A 13,183-nucleotide genomic window follows, 5' to 3' on the forward strand; every position below is an offset into this window, starting at 1 on the left:
TGATCTGGGCCAGGCTCTGGTCTGCATGATTTCTTTACTTACCTCCTGGTAATTTAAACAAGATAAACCCTGGGTATTTAAAATTGCAGTTCAACTGTTCTTGGCACTAGTTGAATTTAGCTGAGTTTAAAACCCTCCAAGTGCATATCCACTTTTCCCAGCTGCATTAGCATGCCTGCATGAATCTCCTTTGAGTTGGAACTGTGTCAAAAATACCATCACCAGGTCTTTTGACACCTTTTAAAGAGCTGTGGTTAAGGTGAAACCTGGGCTTTTGCTTAAGGTGGTGTTTCCACTTGAGCCTGAGCATCTGTGAAAGGCTGCAATGGGTGCCTGTGAACTGGGGTCACGAGTCTGTCCCCAGCTCTGGTTCTGGGTGTACACAAGTCACAGCTGCAGTTGTCCAGTTTCATCCCTCCAGAGGAAGGAGTTATTTTGCCAGGCCAGTCTCCTCTCATTCAGGGAGGAGATGTAATACAGCTGATAGTTAATACAGCTATTAACTGTAAAACCTTCCCTCCCCTTCCTCACCAACTTGAAAGTTTTTTTGGCAGTCTTGAAACTTGCAGCTTCAGATGTCACTGTCTTTGATATTGTGCTTTCCCTGATCTCCCTGACTTACTGGATTGATAACCTACTGTCGTTAATGGAGAGAAAGTGAAAACAGGGAATTCTTTATCCTACCAACCTCCTTGGAGAGGCTGAAGAAATGAGCATATGCCCTGCAAAAGGCTGGTCCAAAGCAAGGAGTAATTGTGATGTCCACAGTGAGTGACTACATCCTTCTTTTATCGTTGCTCTCCTCATTTCCTGGGATGGTCTGTAGTACCTCCAGAGGTGCTGCCAAGGGCTGAGTCTTCCTGGGAGGGCAACATATGCCATGAGGGACTACCTCCTTCTGCAGCCCAACTGTTTTTTCCTGAGCATCTCCAAGAAACAACTGAGACCCTTTTTGAGAGCCTTCAGTGACACAGCTATTCACCACAAACTGCCTTCTTGTGGACGCTCAGGAATCATAGAATATGCTGAGTTGGATGGGACCTATCAGGATCTTTGAGTCTACCTTCTGGGTCTGCACAAGACACCCCAGTTATCCCACCCTGTGCCTGAGAGTGTTGTCCAAATGCTTCTTGAGCTGACAGGCTTGGTGCTGTGACTGGTACCCTGGCGAGCCTGTTCCAGTGCTCAGCGACCCTTTGGGTGAAAAACTTTTTCTTGGTGTCCAACCTAAACCTCCTCCAACTCAGCTTCATGCTGTTTCCTCAAGTCCTGTCACTGGTCACAAGAGAGAAGAGATTGGTACCCGTCCCTCCGCTTCCTCTCGTGACTGTGTTGAAGACTGCAATGAGGTCTACCCTGGTTAATCCCACCTTTGTTTCGGTGGCATGGTGAGAGCAAAGGCAAATTTGGGGCTTTAACTAATTGCACTTTGTTTTGTGAAGTCTAACATCTGCAAGATTGAAGAGATGTTCAGTTTTAAAAAAGCTATGACTGCATTTTGAGGCAAGGTCAAGCACCTCTGTCTTTGTTTCTAATTAAATCAAGCCAGAGCTTGTTAATGACAAAGCACTGGAACTATACATAACTAGTACTTTTGTTTACTTGGAGTTTGAGGTGTTACTGTAGTCACTGCTGGTCCTGCAGATGCAAGTATGTAGCAGACAAAGCAGAAGTTGAAATACAGCTCCCGGGATGTGACGCCTACTCACACTGTAATGTTGTAGAGACGATCAGGAAAAGAATGTCAGTTTGGGGCAACAATTAAGCATGCCTTTCCTTTTGGAGGAAGCTTTTTTTCATGGTTTATTACATCAGAATAAAAACCAATATTAAGTAGTCAAACATGGGCTGTGGTTTTCATTCCAGATTAGCTGAGAATTTGCTCAGGGATAGGTGAGCTTTCCAGGGCTGGAGCTGTGCATAGGGCAGGGACCCATGTGCTTCCCTGTGGGCAGGCATGCAGGGGGGACCAATGCTGTGGGTCCAGTGCATTGGCTTTGCAATATCCTGACTCTGTTGTGTCTAATGTGCTTGTTGTTCAGCAATTCCTGTGGGCAAAACAAATTGAAGGACCTCTTTTCCATGAGATACTATTTTTTCTTACTTATTGTTTTATAAAGAGTTTATGAACTTTGTGCCTGAGGTTTTCAGCTATTTACTTACCGCCTCTCTTTCTTTGCCAGAGGAAATTGGTGTGCTTTGGGCTGGAGAAAATGATGACACTGAAGTGGCTCCTCTGCACAGAGTCCTGTTGGGATGAGCTTCCTGATGGCAGCTTGCAGCACAGGAGAGAGTTGTTTGTTTGCAGACGGTTATTCCTTTGACTCGCTGCCAGCTTGCTCCTATTCCTTGCCTTTGACTTGCAACCAAATTCCTCTGCCAGCTTGGCATTGTAGTGGTTAACTTGAGTCACACATAGCAAGCTTGGACAGCTAATACTTTCAAGAGCTTCACTGCATTTGTTCCTTCATGGTTTTTTCAACAGAGTTGGCAGAGACAGCTGCAGCTGGAGAGATTTGCTGAAGAACGAATCAGCCTAAAAAAGTTGTGATGAAACACTGTTATATTTGTTTTGTGCTTTTAGCCCACAGTGTTTTGTGGACTCTGCTATCTGAGAAATAACCTGGTCTTTTGCTGTCCGTGGCTGTGTTGTGCATGAGTTTTCAAGGGACCCTGTTTTTCAGTTCATAAATGACTGGCAGCCCTTTAAATGAACAGAGACAGAGGGCCATTATTTTGCTAATGTCACACTTCCAGGAAGGTAGCTGCCTCAAATATGTAGCTTTGTTGAGTGGTGCTTGAAAGCATTACGCTCTGTGATCTGGCTGCTTGTAGGGCGTCCTCAGCTGGCACCTGGGGTGACACTGTCCGGTTGTGCATGGCCTGGCTGTGCAGGTTCTCCACCCTGTAATTACAGTCTCAGTCTGCTCCTGTTCATGACCACTGCGGGCTCATGTGCTGCCTTTAGGAAAGCTAAAGTTGTCATGTTTTTTTGATGGTTTGGTGGAGTTATTTTAGATCAGAGGTGGGTCTCCTGAGAGGTCCTTCAAGTCCCCAACCCTGCATGCTCTCACTATGGTGGCCATTCAGTCCTGAGGTCCTGGCTCGATGGGTTTCCCTTTGCTGGTTCTGGAAGTTTCTTTTCTGTTCCTATCTTCCCTGTCTTCACCCTCTGACACTGTTCAGAAATCTCTGTAAATGTTTTCTTGTCATTGCTCAGTGTTCTCTTCTGCAGCAAACAAATATCTCTGTGCATGATGCAAATGAGCCTTGGGACTTGGCTATTTACTTTGTTCTGTTCTGGCTGCTGTGGGCTCTCTCTTCCCTTCAGTGATGATGGTACAGGAATGATTGTTCTTTTGCCCTCCTGTATGGGGAAGCTCTGCTGCACTGCAGTGTATTTACGTCTGTGCGATGCCTGGCATCATGTCACTGAGCCCAGGACGGTCCGTGTACAGAAATGAAGACGATCACTCACTGCAGAGTCCCGTTCCTCCCACAGTGTGCAGGTTGTGGGTTGCTCCCAGGGTACTGGAGCAATTGTTCGGTTTATGTGATGGTGCACCTTTCCTAGAACAGCTTCGGATTGTGGAGCCTCCTGTTCCCAGACTGCTTTCCTTGGCATCAACTGTCTGAGGCAGCAGCTGCTGGGCCCCTGGCTGCAAGGGCTTCATGGCAATGCTGGGGGGAATCCCTGAAATCGGTAGTGGTGACATAGGAGGCAGGGAAGAATAAATCTCAGTCCTGAAGCAGCTGGGCAGCAAGCTAGATAAATCAAGACTTTTGTCAGTAATTATAGAATGACAGGGCAGCGGGTGCTGCCGTGTCCTTGAAATAGCAGGGATATCACTGGTGTGACATTACTTGCTTTGGCCCAGGGAGATCATTTGATGTATGCCTCTTCTCCAGGGCTCTGGGTTCTTGCCCTATGTCATTTTGGCAGGTATAACTCCTTCAGCTTAACAGCACAATGCTCTTCACCCAGGGTGCAGCATTGTCAGCACTGGGAAATGTCACCCTGCTTAGGTCCAGTTTGCTTCTGTTCAGCAGCTGCCAAGAGGTGTGGGTGTCTTATAGGTCTGTCCAGCTTTCTGGTCACTGACCAGGGTTTGAATCAGCAGGTAGTGCTAACAGGTGCTGGGGCCCATTGAGAAGGTAAGAGACTCATGCATGGGTTCCATCTCCATCCTTTCCTTTTGTTTGTATGCATCCCCCTTATAAAAACATGAACAGCCCAGGCCTGATTTTAGAGTTTCATTCATGCTGGGAGGCTCTTAGCTGCTTTGAGTGCCATTGTGGGCAGATCCTGTATGACTTGGTGCTTGCACACACACTCAGAAGTGGATGAAGCTCAGGTCTGCTCCAACTGGCATCATTTGTCTTAGCTTGGTGTGTTCCAAGAAGACATGGAGAAAGTAGATCTATAACTTGGGTTACCTGCCTGCAGAGATTTACACTCCTGGAAGGATGTGGCTGGTGCATCTGGCAATGACCTTGAATGAGTCCTGCTGCCCCCTTGGGTGGGACCCTGTACAGGTGGGATGACTGTGGTGATGACCATTGAGCCGTGCTTGCAGTGTGCCTGCACAAATCCTCCCTGAAACTAGGAGCATCACCATGGGGGTGATGGGAGGGCATCAGGCTGCTTCCCTGGGGCTGAGCCCAACATGCTGCTGTGGGAGAGCACCAGGGGTGGAATGTAGGCAGCCACAGCCACAGCCATCATTTGTTGCTGAACTGGCAGGTTGTCCTGGAATGCCTTCACCTAAGCAACTGTGAAATATTTCCTCTCTAGGATATTGATAAAATTGAAGTTTTCCCGTGTAAATCCTGCATACTGGGGACGAAGTCTAGTTATGAGCATGTTGAGGTGGGATGCAGTCACCCATCAGGTGCAGTGGTGGTAGTATCAGTCCCAGTCCTGGTCCCATTCCAGTGACCGACCTGACCACATGTCCTGGGATTGATGCAGCCTGAGGCTGTGCATGTAGGAGGCCAGCACCGAGCTGTGCCAGGCCTCAGCTCCCTGCCAGGGCAGCTCGTGTCCCCTGGGCAGGGACTGTCCGGCTGGCACCGAGCTTCCCGCCACAGCTGCCTGCCCTCCAGCAGCTGGGGTTTGGATGCAGCTGTGGATGCATGCAGCACATTTTGGAAGGAGAGGGGATGAAAACTGCCAGGTTTTTTTTTTCTTCTGCAACTTGTTCTTAAATGCTCAGCCCATAAAAGGAAAAATAACTCTGCTGAAGCGTTCATTGAGCTTAGGAGGTGCCACTGTGTCTGGGGCAAACCAGAGCTTTGGGGTGGCTGTTTAAGTACTGGGGTTTTGAGCTTGTGCTCTGACCTGCAAAATGAAAACCCCAGCCATGGTGGCAGGAAAGACCCAGGGTATGCCATGACAGCAGCTTGGGGGCTGGACAGGGTGTCAAGGCAGGTCCCGTAGCCTGAGGAAGCTGGCTCACTTCTCTGCTCTGGCCTGGGACTCAAGCTCCACAAATGATTTTGTTCCTCAGCAAAACTCCTGGGCTGGCTGGGACGGATAGGCAGGAGAGGTCACCCACCAGATCTGTGTCCCTGGCCAGCCTGTGGATCATTGCAAAGAGTGGAGGGAAGCACCTGTAAACTTCTTGATGTGGAATGCTTTTTGACATCTCTTTTGCCTTCTGCTGAGGCTACAGTGTCCTCAGCTGGTCTCTATAGCCATAACACAGTTCAAGGTGCTCGCCCTCAATGACAATTTGGGGACAGAGAGAAGTGAGAGGCCCTTGGCCTCTGAGGGAGCAGCAGGTAGCCCTCTGTGTCTCCAACAGAGGAGCTGCAGCAGGAGCCTGTACTTACTGTAGCTCTTTGGTGAAGAGCTGTGCCCAGTCTGCATCACCAAGATTTTTTTAATGGGAGCAGATTTTACTGCTCCTCCTGCCCTCAGGTGCAATTTCCTTTAGGGTTGGTTTGAGCAGTCCCCTGGTGCCTGTCTCCAGTACATGAACTCCTCCTACTCAGAGTACCCATCCAGCAGGTGCTTTGTGTTTTGTCTCAAAGCTGTGAAAGCAGGGGTGTTTTCTGTCCCTTGCTCTTCCCTCTGTTGCAGAATCCCCCATCCTGTGAAGGGGGGATGAAGGATGGGGTGGGGATGAGCAGCAGTTCAAGCCCTTCTGTCTTCCCCTCCCCTTGAGGTGCTCTCTGTGTGGCTCCATGGAGTGATTTCAGGACCTGAATCAGTCCAAACTTGGTAGGCAGCACTTAGTGCAGAGTGGATGGTGGAGAAACATGAAGGTTGCTGTGGGAGTGTATGTGCTGCCCTCCCTTCTCCTTGCTGACATGCAGGGCTCTAGGATGCCTGTGCATCCATCCCACCCAAGATTCAAGTACTGGTCTTGGGCTGTGGGGCCTTATGCTTTTGAGACTGTTCTGGACTTTATTTTAAGCTGATTATCATTGTGGCATGTCTTGTCATGGTGTCTGTCCTACCTTACGCCCCTCCGTTTGTAGAGATCTCAGGACATCCCACCTGTGTCCTGAAAGTCCTTGTTTCTTACTTCTTTCTCTCTGAGACAGGATCTTGGAGGAATTTGTTAGTTTTGGTGTTGCCCCAACCCGCTCCCGTGGAATGAGCTACCCCTTTGTTGTCTGTTCTGCTCTGGATTTGGGGTGAATAGAGAGGCTAACAGCAGCAAGATGGAGCCAGCAATGCTGGCACCTGGGCTGAGGGAAAGTTTGGGAAAGCCAGGAAAGAGACAAGAGCTGACAGAGTCCAAGCAACCAGAAAGCCACCAAGTTTCCTATCTGACAGCTTCGTCTTTGAAAATACTACCTAGCAGAAGGCTTGGGGCTTTGGTTGTGTTTGTTTCATTGTTTTTTGGGTTTTTTTTAATTAAAAACACCAAAGTAATGAGATGCTTTTTGTGATAAGACCTTTTCCAGGCTCTCTTGTACTCCTAACCCACTCAAACTATGGTGTTATTCTCTCTTCTCTGTGCAATGTGTTGCCAGGCTGGGCTCTGCTTTCAGAGGCCTGTCTCTGTTCCGCTCTTGCTGGAGCTAAGTGTTATGTGCTCAGGCTTTGAGCAATCAGCATTTGTTCTGGATTTTCACAGTGTGGTCTGTCTCTGGCAAAGCAGAGGTTGGTTTGTTTGCATAGTGCTTATTTTCAGGAGCAAGAGAGTTTTATGAACAGGCTGACATTATATTTATTTTAGTTCCTCTATAATTTTTGTTAGAAGGAGACGTGTATTCAAAAGAAGTTCATTATATATATATGTGTGTGTGTGTGTGTGTGTGTGGATGGATGGATGGATGGATATATGTATGTGTGTAGGAGGGAGATGTTTGTTTTGGTTACTTTTTTTGTCCTAAGATGTAAATTGCAGCTTTTCTGGGCTCAGCTGAGAGAAGGCAGTGAATAAATCCTGAATTGTCTGACTCAGCTGCTGTAGGATTACCATAAGGAGCCAATGCTAAAGACCTTCTGGAGGCTCTCTGCAGCTCCAGGATAGAGATGAGTTCTGCAGCCTTGTCCTGGCTTTGATGTACAAATCTGAGTGAGTCGGAGCCACCTGGAGGTTGCACTTGGTTTCTCAGCGTCTGCACTAAGTGAATTTTTCTGAGGTGGCTTTGCCTGTTGTGCAGAAGGTGAAGGGGCAAGCATGATTGTCTTAAAAAAAAATCTGTGGTGATGTTTGAGTTGTTGAACACAGCCCGGGCTGTTCTTCAATCAGCCAGGAGCCTGGACCCACAGAGGAGCAGCAATGTCAGCAGCAATGATGCCTCTGGGATGGTACCCACTCCCCATTCCTGAACTGGTTTGCCACAGTCTGCTTCTGGGGCCTCCTTTTAGAGGACTCAGGATGGTGACTATGGCTTCATTCTCCGTATAACTGCTTCTACTCCTTTTCCTGGGTCCTTTGTCCTATGCTCTGTTAACAGCAAATGAAAGAGGATTTGAACTCGTCTCTGTAGGGCAGATAATTTCAGATGCCCATCCCCATCACCTCAGTTGTTTGCTGCAGCAAGTAGCCCTGCACACACTTCTCTGCCTTTGGCTGGTGTCACACCGTGGTCGGTCTCTGGGAATTGTACTTCACTCTGTGTGTGTGTGATGGCCAAACTCCATTTCCCCTCCTCAAGGAGGACCTGTTAACAAGGCACTTAGTTTTAGCATTGGCACATCCTCAGCTGGATGATCACTGATGATGGCAACAACTGGCATCTTTGTCTTGGGGCTGGCATTGAGTGTGCTGCAGGCCTCCTTTGAGGGCATTAGTCTTGAAAAATCTCACTTGATATGGAGCCATGTTTGGCCAAGAAGGGCTTGGTACTGCCCCAGCTCTCTGCAGGGCTCATCCCAAGGAAGGAAAGTGAGGGAAGGAGGTGGGATCTTGGCTTGGAGCACAGAAGTCCAAAAATTACAGAGCATGGAAATGAAATGGGAGACCAAGTCATAAGAGGTCTCTTTGTAGCCACGCAGAGGGGTTTGCTGGCAGCCTGGTGTGAAGCTCCCTGGGGCAGGTGATTCCCATGGCTATTCTTGGTGCTCTCTTCTTCTTGGTGGGGGTTTGCCTCCTCAAGCTGGTGCTGAGCGGCTTCCACAGGTAATGAGTGGGGCTGGAGTTCACATCAAGCCAATCTTGAGCTGACAGCTCCGGCTAAGGAAACATCTCTACTATTCTTACCTTTGGAGAGCCTTGAAAAGAACTTGTGGTGTCCCGGAACTGTGCTTGGCTGCCTGGGCTATGTCAGTTGGGTGATGGTGGCAGGAAAACCAGCTGTCCTGTGAGGGAGTGGCTGTTTGACTTCTTGGAGTTCCTCAGCTCTTCGTGCAAGTGACTCTTCTCCTGCACCTGGTCCTTTCCTTTTCTGGTCCTGCTCAATTCTCTGTAGTTATAATATTTTATTCCTTCCTAGACCTACTAAGCATTTACAGTCTTTGTGAGAAGATCTAATCAGGAGATGCTTGCAGATGCCCTTTCAGGATAAAATACCATTTTAAAAAAAATTACTGCTATCATTTTTTATTCTGAGGCTTTACCAAGCAGGAGTGGCAGCCAGGAGGAACTCAAGCTGGTTTTGAAGGAGCAAAGTTTGTGCATGTCCATCCCCTGTGTCCTTGAGACTGCAGGACAGAGTGCAGCAGCTTAGCTCTTACCTGTACTGTCTATTACAACACTTCATTAAAAAAACAGCTGCCCATCTGTGAGGCAAAGCCTTTGGATGGGACCAAATCTGTTTGCCTACATGAGATGTGATTGTGCACAAAAAGCCTTATGCTTTCTCCTGCTTTTAGCGTGCCTGGTGCACCATCCCATTCACAGCACCCTGCTACTTGGGGACTGACCCCTGCCATGGCCTTGCCGCTCCTCCAAAACATCAGTATGCTTGAGGCACAAGCCTTCACAGTCGGAGGCTTTGCTTGCTGGAGTGAGCAGCTGGAGCTGTGTCCTGTTTCCCAGCTATGAGATCTGGAATTATTACTGGAAGTATTACTCAGGACACACAGGAAGCTCCTGGAATCTTTGACAATACAGGAGGATGCACATTGGGAATGTGGGTCGTTATTGGAAGCAAGTGGGGATTTTTTTGAAATCCCTTCATCTTGCAGGCTCTGGTGACTGTGTTAGTTTCCTGGAGCCATTCTGATGCCAGCAGGCTGCCTGTCCTGTGCTCGGGCTGTGGAGGGGTTTGGTCTGGGACTGCAAATGGGGCCTGCAGGGAAGTCCTGTTATGGGGACGCTGAGTCCCAGGAACTGAGACAAACTGAAACCACTGCTGTGATCCTGCTGGTGGGAGCAGGCGCTGCAGTGCTAGTGGGAGTGGGCACACACTCTGTGGTTGCTGCATTCCTCAGTGCTTGGAGCTGAAAGGACAGGGAAAAGCATTATTTAAACCATTCCCAGGAAACTTCTTTAACCTTGTGAAGTGGAATATGAATTAATATTTTTTTAAATTCCAATTTACGGCCTTATCTCTCTGCAATCCTGGGCTTATCACGTCTTTCCAGAGTTCCTGATGTTATGTTCGAGGTTTGTGTGGCAGCCTGGGGCTGGCACTGCTCCAGGAATGTGCTCCTTGTTTTTCCTCTTCTTTCTTTGCATGAGTGTGATTGCACCAAACTCTTTAGTATTTCAATGTGTTTTGTGCAGATTTTTTTCCCTGGTTAAATTCCACCTCAGTCATCCTCAGCCCCTCAATTTTAAGGGGAGCAAAGAGGTCACCCACCTAAGTCATCCACTAAGTGTCTTTGCAAGAAAAGATAAATATAAGCTTGTTAAAATGGAAAACAGAAGTTAGCAACACACACGCGGTTATGGCCAAGTGCTGTGAGAAGAATTTGTTGTTTTCAATAGCTTGCACTTAACAGAAAATAGCTGACATCTCCTCTCTGCTGACGAGCAGCAGCGTGGATACAGCCATTGGTGTTCCAAAGCTTTGCTAACCCATTTGCTGGCAAAACAGATCAAACACAGTATGCTCTTGAACATTAAGAATGCTGATGGCTAACTGACTCTTGATCACTTAGGGTCTTGCAAGATGTTTTGTATTTTTTCTTCCTTGCCAGACAAATCCTCCAGAGCTGTCTCTGGTCTTCTTCCCAGGCTCATCTCCATGTGTGTTTTTGTGCTGCTTTCCTCTTCCAGCCCTTCCAACCTGCTCTCCTCCTCTTGTCCCCTCCCAAAAGTGGCAGCCCATGTCCCCCACCTTTGGGTGAAGCTCCTCCACATTCCTGCACCAATGGCAGCCTCTCCCCACTCCCCGAAGCTGCCAGTGAGCCACCTGGGTCTAAGTGCCCTTCTCAGTCCTCTCTGCCCTTTTCCTATTGTGTGCCTGTCCTTGTGAAGAGTTTTGGTGGTCTTGGACACTGCTCCCCTTGTGTTCCCTCTGAGCTGTCCCTTGGACCCTCCATGCCAGTTCCTTGTTCTACCTGCACTTTGTAGTTGCTCTCTCCATAGACATGCTCAACTTGCTCTGTTCCCAGCACTGCTGGGCTCTGCTGCTGCTCTTGGTTTTCCCTTTTATACCTTGTTTATGGGTGATTCCTCTGCAGCTGCTGATGCTCTTGATGATCTCAGTGATTTCTTTTTTTGTGCTTGCTTGTGGTTTGACATTGCAGCTGCAAGGGAAGAACAGAGCTGGTTCTGCAGTTCCCAGCCTGAGCCATGGCATGGGGTGCTGGTGTGGCTGTTACGTTGCACCTTAAATCAAATAGACGAACTGATGTTGTTTTGACCCAAAACCAGCAAACAACAAACCAGATGTTTTCCAAACACAGGGTTTTCTAAGTGGGATCCATTTGCAAGCACACTCTTGGCAGTGCCTTGCCATGCTCTGGTGATGGGAAACCAGCAGGAACTTGTGCCATGGGGAAAAGTGGTGTGCTCTGTTCCCAGCTTCTTGTTGGTCAGTGCGAACAGTTGTGATGGTGGTACTGTGGGGTGGGTGAGCACATCTGCCTGAAAACTGACCTATGACACAAAAGAAGGCCTCCACCCAGATCAGCTTTCCAAACCAGCCTGTCTGTGGTAGCCTGATTGTCAGCCCTACATGAGAATGCATGGAGGTCAGTGTTGCGTAGTAGATATTGTGGCAGGGGAATTGCACCTTTTCAGAGACAGTTCACGTTTATTTTGTGTTGAATTGACTTTGTACCTATCAATTTTGAATCCTCAGAGCGTTGAGGAACAGCCTGCTTTTTATGGGTGCATGCCAGACTGCTCAGAATTGATTGCTGTCAATCAAACCAACATTTTTCCTAGCAGGGAGGTGCAATGTGCAACTAAACCCTCACCTAGACTTGCCTGGTGATAGGAGACATGCTGACCTTCCTCAGAAAGCCAGGGCAGAGCCGAAGACTGGGCTGCCCTGCCAGGAACTGCCTCCTCTCCCATAACCATGCCAGCAGGGCTGGGCACAGGAGCCCGGGCTGCCGTTTCGGGTACTGCAGTGCTGCTACCATCACTCCTGACCCTTCTGAGGACCTGCAGGCTGGCAGCAGAGGGTGTGAGAGGGATGAAGTGGGATCTCCCTTCTCCTGCTTCTGCTGTGGGAATAGCTTCTTCTGTCGTGCCCTCGCTGCAGAGCAGCAGGAGGTTGTCAGAGTGAGCCCCTGGGCAGGAGCAGGTTTCAAGGGGGACCTAGGACCTGTCCTCTTCATATGGCTTTTATTAATAACAAAATTAACTTGGGTTAACTAGGGCCTCCTTCCTGCAGCCTCCACCAACACAGGGTGGAGGCCAGGCCTTGAGGGGTGAGAGCAGGAGCTGAGGGGCACATGTTGTTTTTCAGCATGCTGAGCATGTCACCGGGTTCAGGATTGCTTTAGTGGCAGCATCTCTCCTTTGTGGAGGGAAACCTCGTTGGGGTTTGCACTCCATTCTTCCATTTACCTGGGCTATCCAAAATGGTTTGGGCTACTACACTGAGGAGGCATTGGCTTTGCTGAGCCCCTCAGGCCAGCTCTTTAGGGTTGGTATGTCAGTGATAAGGTCGATGTGCCACGTATGACAGCTATGCAGCCCAACACCTCTGCATCAAAACCACTGTGCTGATCTGCCTGAAAACCAGGCTTACAGCACTGCCTGCCTTGCTCTCACTGACTGGGCTAGCATGGGTGCTGGTAAAGAATTCTGGGGGCTCAAGGGGTTCTTTAGGGCTGCAAAAGGGTTGTGGATCAGCAGCAGGGCCTGTCCGTTGGGTCACCTTACACCCTTGAAAGCTCTGTCCCATCAGCCGAGGAGGGGGAAGAGCCTGCAATGGAGATGGTCTCATCCACCAGTCATTCCTCACATGTACCTTTTCCACAGGTAAGCATGGGCTCTGAGCAGAGTCCATGGGACCCAGAAGTCCCTTCCAGTCCCACAGCATGTGGGGGCTGTGGGCAGGCACTTGCATGGAGCAGGCTGCCTGCATTGGTTGGGAGCCAGGCCTTTGGTCTCCCCAGGTGGAACGTGCAGCTGTCAAAAGGAGCAGATCCTGCTCTGCAGATCCTCCCTGGTCTTGAAAGCGAGGTCCCCTGCACATCTCCCAGGCACTGGCGCTCCTTCGACTGGGCCAGCCCTTGATGTGAGTCATCCCAGCATCAGCAGAAAGTGCTCGCCAGCCCTGTTCGTTTGTCCTGGGCTGGCGAGTGGGGGGTGACGGGGGCTCTTTTGTCTCAGCCCCATCACAAAGCCTTGCCCTGGCATCTCCTAAGATC

At 49.2% G+C, this 13,183-nt stretch overlaps 1 protein-coding gene across 2 annotated transcripts in view; it reads left to right on the plus strand.

The window, feature by feature from the left end:
• LOC116452347 (rho GTPase-activating protein 39-like) overlaps positions 1–13,183 on the plus strand; it is a 58,522-nt gene that overhangs the window by 15,919 nt on the left and 29,420 nt on the right. The window contains exon 1 of one of the 2 annotated variants that reach the window (XM_032126737.1): positions 7,340–12,791. The exons of the other annotated variant lie outside the window; for it this stretch is intronic. Within the exon in view, the coding sequence (XP_031982628.1) occupies positions 12,595–12,791 (197 nt within the window). The 5' untranslated portion in view covers positions 7,340–12,594. Of the gene's footprint in view, positions 1–7,339; positions 12,792–13,183 lie in introns of those variants that run through there. 2 annotated transcript variants of the gene reach the window in all.

Source organism: Corvus moneduloides, chromosome 17, assembly GCF_009650955.1.
Source record: "Corvus moneduloides isolate bCorMon1 chromosome 17, bCorMon1.pri, whole genome shotgun sequence".
NCBI classification, from domain to species: domain Eukaryota; kingdom Metazoa; phylum Chordata; class Aves; order Passeriformes; family Corvidae; genus Corvus; species Corvus moneduloides.